This window comes from Carya illinoinensis, chromosome 15 (assembly GCF_018687715.1).
Source record: "Carya illinoinensis cultivar Pawnee chromosome 15, C.illinoinensisPawnee_v1, whole genome shotgun sequence".
NCBI lineage: Eukaryota > Viridiplantae > Streptophyta > Magnoliopsida > Fagales > Juglandaceae > Carya > Carya illinoinensis.
The window spans coordinates 16,619,341-16,633,575 of NC_056766.1; the positions used below are offsets into that span (position 1 = coordinate 16,619,341).

General features: G+C 35.0%; 1 protein-coding gene across 1 annotated transcript; it reads left to right on the forward strand.

Annotated features, from left to right (window-relative positions):
- Positions 1 to 2,019: 2,019 nt before the first annotated feature.
- Positions 2,020 to 4,770, forward strand: LOC122295738 (cytochrome P450 CYP82D47-like). The gene is made up of 2 exons (XM_043104844.1): positions 2,020 to 3,043; positions 3,907 to 4,770. Exons 1-2 carry the CDS (start codon positions 2,081 to 2,083, stop codon positions 4,543 to 4,545), a joined length of 1,602 nt encoding a protein of 533 aa, XP_042960778.1. The 5' UTR covers positions 2,020 to 2,080; the 3' UTR covers positions 4,546 to 4,770.
- Positions 4,771 to 14,235: the final 9,465 nt, after the last annotated feature.

The window sequence follows — 14,235 nt, forward strand, 5'->3', positions numbered from 1 at the left end:
TTATATTTCATGTAAAAATTTAAAAAAATTATAATAATAAAATAAGATGAGATGAGATAAGATATTTTCTAAATCCAAACAAAATTCTATTGTAATTGGAGTACTTGTCATAGTTCTATTTTTCTTTCATATTTGATAGAGATCTAGAGTTAGCTCGCTCAAAATAGCCCCAACTCCAAGGGGTGCATGGCCCATTGTAGGTCACCTCCCTCTGTTGGGAGGAACCCAACCTCCCCACGAAATTTTTGGGAGCCATGGCTTTTAGCCTCCGAATGGGATTGCTGTGTGGGCCTTATTTTATTTTTTATTTTTGGTGTGTGTTTGTTTAGTGGGATTGGAGTCTACTTTTTGGCTTGTTTGGAAACACGAAGCATCTCATCAAATCTCAGAATTGTATTAGTATCCCCCCCCCCCAAAAAAAAAATATCAGTTAAATATGAATATTTTTCATTTTCAATTTTTTCATCTAATGATTATCTAATAGTTACAATACTCTCAAATTTTCAAACAAAACACAAAAAATAATACAACTTTTCTTCTCATCTCACTTCTCATACTAGTACTAAGGGAAGGTTTGCATAATGAGTTGAGTTGAGCTGAATTGAGCTGAGAGTTGAAAGTTAAATAAAATATTGTTAGAGTATAGTTTTTTAATATTATTTTTGTTTTGAGATTTGAAAATTTTGAATTGTTTATTATAATTATTTTGTTTGAAAGTTTAAAAAAGTTGTAATAATTAGATCATAAGATGAGATCAACTCATTATCCAAAAGAGATGAGATGAGATGAATTGTTTATAATATTATAGCTCAAACCCTTACATTTGTATTCAACAAAGGAGCATCGAAGCTCTGGTTCCATGTTGATTAATCCAGTCTCTATTAGCTTCATTGGAAAGATTTCCACGCAAAGAGACAAATTCAGCATACGCAAGTGCAGATAAATTTTGTATATTGAGATAAATAAGATAGCACAAAATGGATAACCATCTTCATTGCATAACAGGATGTTTGGACACAAAGATGAAACATAACTACTCAATCCCCGAAACATTGAAAACACAAATATATTTCAATTTTAAATCTTCAACTTTTTAATCTAATCATTACCTAACATTTACAAATTCCCCAAACTTCAAAATAAAACAAAATTTTCAAATTTTCAAAGCAAGAATAATATTAAACAATTATATTCTAATAATATTTTAACTTTATATAACTTTTATTAATTGGTTTTTTTTCCTTTTCCAAAACTTAATACAACATCTTAACTCAAATTTTTTCACTATTATTCACGAGCCATTTGGCTTTTATTTACAGAATTCTCATCTCATCTCACTTTCCAAACAAATCTTAAATATTACAGCTCAAGCCCTTGCATTTGCATTAAAAAAAAAAAAAAAAAAAAAAAAAAAAAAAAAAAAAAAAAAAAAAAACATGAAAGCTCTAGTTCCATGTTGATTAATCCCATCTACAATAGCTTCGTTCAAAAGATTGCCACACAAAGACAAATTGATCAACATGCATATGAGCAGATAAATCATGTAAAATGAAAAAATAAGGTATCACGAAAGGGATAACTATTGTCATTTTTAAGTAAAGTAGGACGTTTGTACGCAAAGATGAAATTTGAAATTCTCTTGAGTTTCTTGTAATTTAATTCCTCAATATCACTTAGGGCTTGTTTGGAAACACAAAACATCTCAAATGATCTCAAAATTTCACTAATATTCATTCCCCAAACATGACTCAAACACAAATAGTTTCAATTTCAAATCCTCAACTTTTCCATTTTATCATTATAATTTTTCTAAACTTCAAAATAAAACACAAAAACTAATACAAATTTGTTTTTAGTGATCTGCTGACACTTGGTAGATCACTTGTTAGCGTCAGCAAGTTCTGAAATCTATGGTTGTTAAAGAAGAACTTATGTATTAAATTATGATAATTTGACTTTACATTATATCACCCCCAAAAAATCTCGTGAACGTACAGTTGGAACATATGGTAATAAAAGCATTATAAGTTCACCAAAAGATATCCTCCAAGCTGCCTCTTGCAAAATATTGTCGCCAATAATGGATCTTCTTTCCCTTCTTTCCCCTTGCCTAAATTCTGTTGCAGTTGGAGCACTTGCCATAGCTCTGTTGTTCTTTCATCTTTTAAGGAGGTCTAAAGATGGCTTGCTCAAAACCCCACCAAGTCCAACGGGTGCATGGCCTATAGTGGGTCACCTGCCTCTATTGGGAGGAAGCCAACTTCCCCACAAAACTTTGGGAGCCATGGCGGACAAATACGGTCCGGCTTTCACTATCCAGATAGGGTTGCACCGAGCCTTGGTGTTGAGCAATTGGGAGGTGGCTAAGGAGTGCTTCACAACCAACGATGTCGCTGTTTCCTCTCGACCCAAACTTGTTGCTTCAAAGCACTTGGGCTATAACTATGCCATGTTCGGCCTCGCAACCTATGGTTCCTATTGGCGTGAATTGCGTAAAATAGTCACCGTAGAGCTACTCTCTAATCGTCGGCTTGAACTTCTTTCTCACGTTCGAGTCTCCGAAGTTGAGACCTCCTTGGAACAGCTATACAAACTTTGGACCAAGCAAAGGGACAACTCAGGCCAGGTTATGGTGGAACTGAAGCAGTGGATTGGGGACATGAATCTTAACTTGATTGTTAGGATAGTTGCTGGAAAGCGCTACGACTTTTCTACTAGTATAGGGGATCATAACAAAGAAAAGGCACGTAGTTTTCAAAAAGCATTTAGGGAGTTTTTTCGTTTGCTTGGGTTGTTCGTGGTGTCGGATACCGTTCCTTGCCTTGGTTGGTTGGATTTGGGTGGACATGAGAAGGCCATGAAGAGAACTGCCAAAGAATTGGACTGTATGATTGGAGAATGGCTGGAAGATCATAAGCGTAAGAGGGCTTTAGGTGAGGTTAAAGGGGAGCAAGATTTAATGGACTTAATGCTTTCTATCCTCGATGGTTCAGACCAGCTTGCAGGCAATGATGCGGATACAATCAACAAAGCCACATGTTCGGTAGGCATTCGCTTTTCTCTTCTATATATTCTGCAATATTTGTGCCAATTGATTAATATCATGTTACCCAAAAACTCAATTTCCCAACCATAGTTTTCAAAGCTTTTGATGACTCAAATTAACAATTCGTCATTAGACTAACAATTCACTTCTAAGACTGAAAATCCCACAGCCCATTATCCAAATGATAGAATATAAAAAAATAGAAAAGGATTGAGATGGAGAAAAGAGAAGGAGGCCGGCGAGAGAGAATTCGATACCTATATATACTTTTTCTTTTTTGATCGTTACAATGTATAGATCCATATTTATAGCTAAATTACATTGAGATACGATAAGTTAAATCTTTTCAACATTATGAAAACCAAATCAAGATAATATCAAATCAAATTATTGATAGGATAGTATCTCCAACACCAAACAATCAAAATGATCATAGCTCAGTCCCTTACTAAAACCTTAGTTACAAAACTTTTTCTCCTATTTAAGGGTTTATTTCAATAAAAAAAAATAAGGAATTAAAATAAGAATCTAATTGCTAATAAGGTTTATTGGGCTTGAATGTAAGGGAAAAATATATATCCCTCAAGTTTGCAGAAAAATGATTGCTGTATTTTATTTTCCTCAATTTTTGCTTCACAAGGTTTGAACTTGCATGGGTTAATCCTGCATAAGAACCCGATGTATATAACAATCTCTTGATTTCTGTTTTGTGTGCGCAAGAAATTATTATAATAAAATAGAAAAATAAAACAAAGATCGTTTGTTCAGCTATGATTATTTTTAAGAAGAATGATTGAGTTGTTGCAATTCCACCTTCAAGGTAATGAGTTATGAATTTTCAACAAAATTGCACCTTGTAGAATCTGATCGCAGGGGCCGGTGACACCAACACCGTTACCCTAACTTGGGCAATATCGCTCTTGCTAAACAACCGGCATGTGCTTAAAAAGGCCCAAGATGAGCTTGACATCCAGGTGGGAAAGGAAAGACTTGTTGAGGACTCAGATATCAGTAAATTGGTCTATCTCCGAGCCATTGTCAAAGAGACATTACGTTTATATCCAGCAGCTCCATTAGGATCGCCGAGAGAATTCAGTGGGGACTGCACCATAGGCGGATACCATGTCCCTAAAGGCACCCGACTCATTACCAACATTTGGAAAATTCAAACGGATCCACTAATATGGTCAGACCCTTTGGAGTTTAAGCCGGAAAGATTTTTATCAACGTACAAGGATTTTGATGTCAGGGGTAGAAATTTTGAATTGATCCCATTCGGAAGTGGTCGAAGAGTGTGCCCCGGAGCAACTTTAGCTCTTCAAGTGGTACATTTGACACTGGCTCGTATTTTGCACATGTTTGAGATCTCAACTCCCTCGAATGCACAGGTTGATATGACTGAGAGCTTTGGACTGACAAACATGAAAGCCACTCCCCTCGAGATTCTCATCGCACCCCGCCTACCTTCCAAGCTTTATGCATCGAAGACCATCAAATAGAATTCATGCACGCATGCATGCAGTATGGGTCTCAGAACTGTGGTTTCATGATCAAGATTTCCACAACTTTGCTTAATTTAGTTTTCCAATAAATTAATTATTACTGCCGCTTTGCACCATGCACGTAAAATTGGTACGTAATTATTGTAATAGATTGGCAATTACAATATGCCTACATGATTGAACATTAATATTGGAACCTGGTATGGCAAACCATGCACCTGATCTATGCTCGATGGCCGCCATTCTGTTAGTCAATACACGACAATGAATAAATTAAGTTTTTCGCAGTCTGGCACTCGATTTTATCTCAAGAAAATTGTTTTTATATACACAATACAGTGCTGAAAATTGTGCGTCGCATTCATCCACGAATTCCATATGTTTTATTATATGTAATTCCATAAGTAATAGCCGCTATTACTTATTTCCGGTTATTTTTAGTTGCCAAAGAATAGCTGCTATTAAAGAGCAAATAAAAAATTTTCCGATTACTTTGAAAGTTGCCAAAAATACACAATATTTGAGGCAACAATAATAGCCTCAAATGTCATAAAATTATGTCGCAAAAAGTTTTGTCAAGATCCATGATCCATCGCCAAACTATTTGTGGCTATTATCTTTCACTGGAAATAGTTGTTTGTGTCTACATTTTCTTAGCCGGAAATAGGTGCCGGTTTTTTGGAATTGGCCAAATTTTTATTCTGGCGGATTATTTTCGTCGGAAATGCTTGACATCTCAACATGTTTGCTTTCGTCATACGTTGTTTTTTTTCCTGATATTTATTTCCTTTATGATAGATACTTGCTTATTAATAAATTAAAAAATACTAGATTTGGAGAAATTTATATTTGCTTGCCAACATCATCCATATAACCTCAAAGTACATATTTGAAATTCACTATTACCATTGTTTTAAGTTTTACACAATACCATCCAACATATCACAATGGAATATAAATTTACAAGTGGAATTATTTCTACATGGGTTTAACTTTGATTTAATCTTTGATAGCTTCTGAAATGTTTTTGCTCTGTATTTCTTGATATCTTGGTTCAATCTTGTGACAAATAAGAACATAAAATAGATCATGAGGTTTTGGATTTACATTAACCACCATAAACAAAATGAGATTAGGAAAGACCATCACTTTATATTTAGTTCAGATAAAGTAGTAAAGAACCTTTATATCACAACTATGCATTGACGAGTGACAACTCACACAAGATAAGGATTGGACTGACTTGGATTATGTTCTTCAATAAGTGGGTCTGCTTGGGTATAACATATATATATATATTGACCATATTATATATAGTTGTTATACATATATATATTGACCATATTATATATAGTTGCCAACCCCAAACATATAAATTATAAGTGAAAATAGTTGTCGTAACAAATATATGGAACGACAAAAATGTTATTAGGATGAAATATTATTATCGCAGCGGCATTATTTGCATCCATAATATTTTCGATGCACAAAAATCACTATAAATAGTTAACTTTTCAGGCTAATTTCCAAATTGACATAAAGATTTGCCCGAAATTAAAAACCGTGGTTTTTACGACCATAATTATACGGCCGGAAATAAAACTAGCCGCAAATACCCTTTTTTTTTTGTAGTATAACGACATGTACATGCATGGAGATTCAAAATTTTTTCAATACTTAAGAGATCCTGCAAAGTTTTCTACCCAAACTCCAAGATGATAGACCTGTATTGTAATATCCAAGTCGGGCCAAGTCCAAGCTGCACCATAGGCCAGACCCATGAAGACTCTACATGGTGTTGTTTTGGTAAGTTGACTCTTTCCTCTACAGCTTCTTTTTTTTTTTCTTTTTCTGTTATCCTCTATCACCCCCCACGTCCAAAGCCCATCTTCCCTCCATCATCCTACACCATTTTTCTCTCCTCAAATTCTAACTCCCATATGGTTTCTGTACTTTTTTTTTTCTCTCACATAAAGTGTTTCCCCTCATCATACCAAGATACTTAGGCTCTCCTTCTTCCCCGAAATTTGTTTTTGGTTCATCTCTCGTTACTACTGTGTTTTTCACGAACCTTGCACTCTCATCGCCGTCGGTTGATCTTCATTGGTGAGTCACTTCTCTCATCGTATCACTCTCTTCTTCTCTTTCTATTGTTTCTATATTCAATATGAATTTTAATTTTAATTTTGGGTTCGTGTTAAATCAAACCCTAGAACGTTTCCTTTTATCTCCATTGGACTGAAGCCGTGTAATGCTGTCTCTAGCATTTTTTCTCTTCGCACAGGTGAGCTCTTTCCCCTCAATCTTCTACTCTTTGTTCTCATCTTCACTCCCACTCTCGTACACAGATATTCACTTTCCCCCTCTGTTTTCACACAACCTCTATTTTATTTTCACTCACATGCCCTATCTCTCTTCGTAACTTGAGACTTTAACCAATTTCAGTTTGTGCTCTTCTTTCCTTTTGAGTCCTACCACTGTGAGCACACCTTGTGTAAATACTGGTAAGGCGGACTTCTCGCTCAATAAATCCAAATTTCTGATTTTTTTTTTAATTCCTTGATGTTCATTTTTTTTTCCAAAATTCAAGTAATTAATTTTTAAGTGCGTATTCTTTTGTATATATGTATCTTCGGAAGATGTTGATTTTATATATATATATTGTGTTGCGTGGAGGGCCTATTTTAGCCAAGGACCCATTCCATCTTAAAAGCCCAATATGAAAGAAGCCCACTAGAAGAGGCCCTTTGCTGACTGAAGGGAATTAGTGAGTCCAAAGCTCAGCAAAGTTACACACACACCATGCCATCTTTCAAGGAAAGATAGAGATTTCATGTAGATACGTGATCATTTTGGTTACCGAGTGATGATCCACACTGATAAATTCTGAACAAGATAAGCATCACGTTTGAACCTATATATACCAGGTAATCCTTGATAGTAAGGGATCGAACTTTCTTTTGAATTCTGAATCATTTTGTTACACTTTACTGACTTAAGCATTGAAGTTTTCCCAGGCAGATCTCACCGGAGCCTCTTGACATCATGCAGGTAACACAGGTAAATGGTTGCAGAGGGGAAGTGGGACACGTCCTTAACATAATTGCGATTTTGTGATAAAAGGTGGATGGTTTGTGAATTAATGTGGGTTGTGAGGATTGTAGTTATACGCTATATATGTTGCTTTATTGGAGTTTGATGTGATTGTTGGGTGTTGTTAAGTGAGAAATAAGAATGATGGAAGTTGTTGGAAATTTTCTATGGGTTATGTTGTAATGATGAAATCAATAGAAGATGTTGTATTTTTTGTGTGTTGCGGGCTGGGAGTATTTGATGGTTGTTTGAGTCAATTTTTATAGGTTGTTGTCATGTTGTGAGGTGGAATATTACGAATATATTTGGGTTTTTAGGGGACTATTCGAGTTTATTTTTATTTTTTATGATGGATTTTGAGTTAATAGGGGCTGATTTGGGTTGTTATCAAATAATTAGTAGCTTTTTGGGTTGGTTTATTTAAAATTTTGGTTTATGTTTTGGCTAGGTGGTGATACTGTTATTAGAGTTTAGACCCAAGGCGTAGATATTACACAGAAGTTAGGTAAGTGATCTTTATGAAAGAGAAAATACTTTTGTCATGAATGGTGCAGATATGAGCTTATTTTGTATATTGTTTCTAAACTTTGTAAAAAGAGCAAAAATGAGATTCTTAAAGTTTTGTTGTGGTTAAAATGAAGATACTTTGATTTTGCTCTGTTGAATATATGAAAGGATATGAAGCTACTCAGTATTCTATTCTGATATGATGTCTAAGCTAAAAAACTTTGGCATGAGTTTCTGATTTTGCATCTGAATATGATATGTTTAAGATAATATATCTATTTTCTTTCTGTTAAGGCCCCGCCATGGATATAATAGTAGCACAAGGCCCCACCATGGATATAATAGTGGCATCCGGCCTTGCCATGGGTATAATAGTGGCATCCGGCCTTACCATGAATATAATAGTGGCATACGGCATCCCCACGGGTACAATGTGGCACAATCCTACCACGGGGGTGAAACATAGGATATGGCCTCACCAGGGGCATAATGTGGCACAACCTTACCACGGAGGTGAAACATGAAATACAGCCCAACCATGAGTATAATGATAGTTTATAACCCTACCACATGAATGAAACATGGTATATGGCCCAGCCACAGTTATAATGGTGGTTTATAACCTTATCACGAGGGTTAAACATGGTATCTATCTCAATATGATGCTCCAACGAAATATGAAGATGATGTTTCAGTTTACGATATGCCAAACGATTTTTGGAATAAGAAAACTTTTCTTAAAACTTCGCTCTGATATTTTGGAATATGTTTTGTTTTTTGCATTTTGAAAGTAAAAGTTTTGTTATACATTCTGAACTCTGTAAATGCTCATGCTTACATATTAGTATAATTTTTTTGCTTACTGAGTTGTTAATAACTCACCCCCTTATCTCCATAACATTTTTTAGATGACTTTGATGATACAACTAAGGACAATAATAGAGTGTGAGGTATAAATAATTAAGAGTGGCGGTTGAGTATGTTGGAGTCCTAGGGCTATCGGAAGATTTAATTATTAAGTAATTTGATTTTAGTATGTTTAGATTATTATGGAGACTTAAGTATTATTTCAGTTCATTATGTTAAAGACATGTGGAAAAGTTTATTTATTTTATTTGGATTATTGTATTTAGGAATTGATGGATTGATATGTTCAGTTAATTATCTTAGAGGAATTTATGTTGATTTTGGATTCTTTGCAAATCTATTTTAGATTTGAAAGATATGATAGAAATTATTGAAGTACAAGCATGTCATGTTAAATATGTCATTTGTTACATGTAAGTCATGTCACGTTGTAATACCCAGGTCAAGTGCCAAGTTGTTTTAAAGAATTTTTTTGGATTTATATGTGCGGAAAGCCCATTTGAGTTTTCAAATATATATTTTTTAATTTTTTTTCAAATAGACTACGGGTCAAAAATCTCTCTTTTGGTAAACTAAGATTTCCTTCAGCTTTGTTTTTTTTTTTTAAAGTTAAAAATCTTTTATCAGCCAAGATGATTTTTGGACAAGTTGTTTTTTTTAGTTTGAGTCGAGGTCAAAAATTCATGAAAGAGTCCATTCATTTATTTGTTTAATTTCACCTCTTTATTTTCATGTATGGCACAAGTTCACGCACAGCCCCTATAGGCTCCACTTCATGCATGCTTCGATCACGTCTGTTTCTCTCTTCATACATGTTTCTTTTTCTTCATCACTAGTTTTCATTGATCTATATATAGAAGACTCATTACGCACATAAGAAACCTGCCTAAGAATTTCAGAGAGAAAGCCCAAACCATAAGAACCCTACTAGACTTCCCTCCACACATGGCATTGATCACGTTACACGATAACAGCTTGCTTAGGAGATATACATTCATGTTGTGCAATTCTTCTCCCTCCCTTTTTCCTCTAGGGTTTTCCAATCACCTATATATATACATGTATAACCCACATGTATGGAGAAATCTCTCTCAACTAGGGTTGTCGTGTATCCTAGATTCCTTTAGTTTCATATGCTCTATCTCTTCCATGTACAACCATATCTGCCATGCCCATGTTCAGAAGCTGGTCTTTGTAAACCTCTCACGGCAATCTTCACCCACACATAGAAGCCAGCCATATCCATCCACAAACCACCCAGTGCTACTCTATAAACCACCAACACATAGCACACCGAAAGCCATCTTGCTAGTGACTACCTAGTCAGCCACGAAAACCAAATGGAGTCAGTTGTGCAACAGCCCCTCCACGCACAGAAACTATCACGGAAACCACCATCGTGCAGCCCCGTAGTTGGCCCTCTACCACCAAACATCCTTCCGAACTCACTCAGCCACCACTTACAAGAGGTTTTCAACCTCTATTTTAGTTCTCCCCGCTGGCTTCTCGAGTTGAACTCGGCAAAGTGCCATCTTCACCACCTGTGCAGAGGAGCTGCCGAGAATGCCACGACCATCACTGCTCCCTCTCTATCACAAGTTGTTTGCTCCCTAGGTGATTGTAGTCTCCGTCGCACAGTTTGGGTCTGGGATGGTTGTAATTTTAGAAATTTGTTTTTAAAGTTCAGCTTCAACCCTTGCATGTTATGGTTTTTACTAAAACACCCTTTAGGTGAGTTTATATTAAATGTAGTTTTCAAATAGAAACAATTTTGTTGCCTTCCCGTAAGGTTTCTCTTGAAGTATGAATTTCTATGAGATGACATTTTTTTTTCCCTCAGTTTTATAACATGGTGTTTTAAGGATTTATTTCAGTGGGCTTGTTTCTACTTGGTTCTTTTCTTAGTGTGTTATGTGAAGTTATTTTGAAGTAAAATGTTTTTGGGTTGAGTTCGGGTTCCAAATTATCTTGGGTCAAGTAATATTTTTATTTCAGCGACTTTTCATTTTCTTTAAACAGGTTCGGTTTTTATTTTTTTGCTTAAAATAAACTTGTAAATAAGTGGAAATTAGGTCAAGTGAATAATAAGTGGACATCGATGAATTTGGGAAGTGACGATATTTTAGGGTTATGAGAGTTGTAGATTATTTTTAAGGAAAAAAATAGATTACTTCGCATTTCAGGTTTAAGCATTGATATATGTGTTCGATTGGAAATTTATGAGTAAGTGACAATTTTATAGGTGATGATTGATTCTAGTTCACTGATGTTGTGGAGAAATCCTGAAAAGCTAAGAAGTTCAGGTAAGCAGGGTTCCTATACTAGATTTTGCATAAAAAAAAAAAAAAAATGAAATGAACTTTGGAAAATATGCATTTTGATTTTTGAAAAGAATTGTGAAAACAACCTCAGATATTTGTTCGGCATTACTCATGAACTTTGATGAAAGAGAAAGCATTTTTATCATGACCAGTATAGATATGAGCTTATTTTTAACATGCAGTTTTCTGAACTATGCAAAAAGAGAGAATATAAAATTTGTGCATGATTATATGAATATGCTCTAGATCTGTTTTGATTCTGAAGATGATATGATTTTGTTTAGTACTATGTTTTGATAAAATGTGACTTCTGAAAAACCTTTGACATGACTTTCTAATTATGAATTTGATTATGTTTTTGCTCTGTTCAGTTATGGCCTAGCCATGGGTGATAATTGTGGCATACGGCCCAACCATGGGTTATAATAGTGGATACGGCCCAACCATGGGTAATAATAGTATATACGTCCCTACCATGGGTTATAATAGTGGATACAGTCCAACTATGGCTAATAATAGTGGATACGGCCCAACCACAGCTTATAATAGTGGATATGGCCCTGCCACAGGTTATAGTAGTAGTCTCTGTTTAAGTGCACACCTTGGTGACAGAGTGATTTATGTTCTACTTGGTTATCCGTAGATGCACAATCCTACCATGAGGGTTATACATGGTCTTTGTTCTGATATGATGATGATGATGATCATTTATGCCATGTCAAAGGATACCTTTGAATGGAATTATTTTTGAATCTTCGCTTTGATTTTTGGTGAACATGTTTATGCTTCCACACTCTGAGAATGAAAAGGAGAATATTTTGTTCTGAATTCTCTGATTTCTATAAATGCTCATGTTTACATACTAGCATATGTCTTTTGCTTACTGAGTTATTGATAACTCACAATTGATCTTGGAATAGTTCAGCTAAGAATCAGGATTATGGAGCATGGGTGTGACGATTATTTAGTATAGTGGATTACTCATAGAAGATCTTCGAGGATTGACCAATTTTATTAAGAGATTTTGTAGTATTTCTAATGATTTTATAATTTGGAGTCCATAAATATCCTGATGAAATGTGAGTTTTAAGTTATGGGAAGTAACTCTCTTATCCCGTGCGGGACTAGGGCATTACACACGTAAAGTTCACTATTGCAAGTTTGCTATGTTATGAAATGTTGTCTGTGCATGCCATGTCAAGTTATGAAATGTTTCTATCCCATGTATGTCCTCTTGTAGTTAAGTTATTGTTTAGTTTATTGTGACTACACCATCATGGTAATCTCATGAGATAAGAATAAGCAATCATGGTGAACCCATGGGATAAAAATAAGCAATCATGATGACCCTATGAGATAAGAATATACCTTCAAAGTAAATCCATGAGATAAGAATACACAATCATGGTAACCCCATGAGATAAGAATAAGCAATCATGGTGACCCTATGAGATAAGAATACACCATCATGATGAACCCTTGAGATAAGAATAAGTAATAATAATGAACCCATGAAATAAGAATAAGCAATCGTGCTGACCCTATGAGAAAAAAATACACCATTATGGTAATCTTATGAGATAAGAATATACCACCATGGTAATCCCATGAGATAAGAAAAAGCAATCATAGTGACCCTATAAGATAAGAATACACCATCATAGTAACCCCATGAGATAAGAATAAATAATCATGGTGAATCCATTAGATAGGAATAAGCAATCATGGTAACCCCATGAGATAAAAATACACTATCATGGTAACCCCATGAGATAAGAATAAGCAATCATGATGACCCCATGAGATAAGAAAAAGTTTCAGATCAAGTTCATGTTAAGTCAAGTTTCAGATCAAGTGTATGTTAAGTCAAGTTTTAGATCAAGTTCATGTTAAGTTTCAGATCAAATTCATGTCAAGCAAGTCAAGTTTAATTCACGTTTCAGTTTAAGTTACGTCAGTTATGGTATGTCATATGTGAAGTTATGTTATGCTTTATGTCAAGTTATATTATGTTATGCTATTTTAGATGTGAAATTATGCTATGCTTTATGTTAAGTTATGATATACTTGCTTATGACTGTGATTCTGAAATCATGTTTTTACTGCCATGCATGCATCATTAACCTGTGTGGATGTTTTCTGAAACTTGTTGAGATTTGCAATCAAATTTCACTATGGTAGTCCCAACTACCATTCCCAATGAATGGTAGATCTTGTTACAGGATCTGAAGGAGAGCCGGGAATCAACCAACTGGAGACTATCGACTAAGCAACGATGCGAAGTCGATAATAGTATAGTAGTTAACTTAAATTACTACATATACCTATGGAGTTGAATCTCCAGTATTCTTTTGATAACAACTGATCTAGACTAGTATTGTGATCTCAATTGTGTAGTATGTCATTATGTATGAAGTATGTTTTTGGGATATTTTCAGTTTGGTGCATAGTATTGCTAAATAAAAACATTATCTGCTATGAATAATGCATAATACTATATGCATATTAAGAATATTGCATCTTATATATCATGAATGGGGGCAGGTAACCTTGTGTTGTATGTCTCAACACTTCAAATGTCTGTTTGATCCCAAGTGGAATTTGGGGGTGTCACAACACGCCCTCAACATGTCTTCTAGGATTTGAATTGTCATTTCCGACTGTTCGCTCATCTGGGGGTAAAAAGTAGTACTGAAGCTTAACCTATTGCCCATGGCCTCTTGCCAGCTTCGCCAAAACTTGAAAGTGAATCGAGGATATCTATCTAACACGATAGATACCGATACCCCATGCAATCTCACTATATCTTGCATATACAATTCAGCCAGTTTTTCCATCTTATAGGAAACTTTAATGGGTATGAAGTGAGCAGTCTTTGTTAAGCGATCCATGATCACTT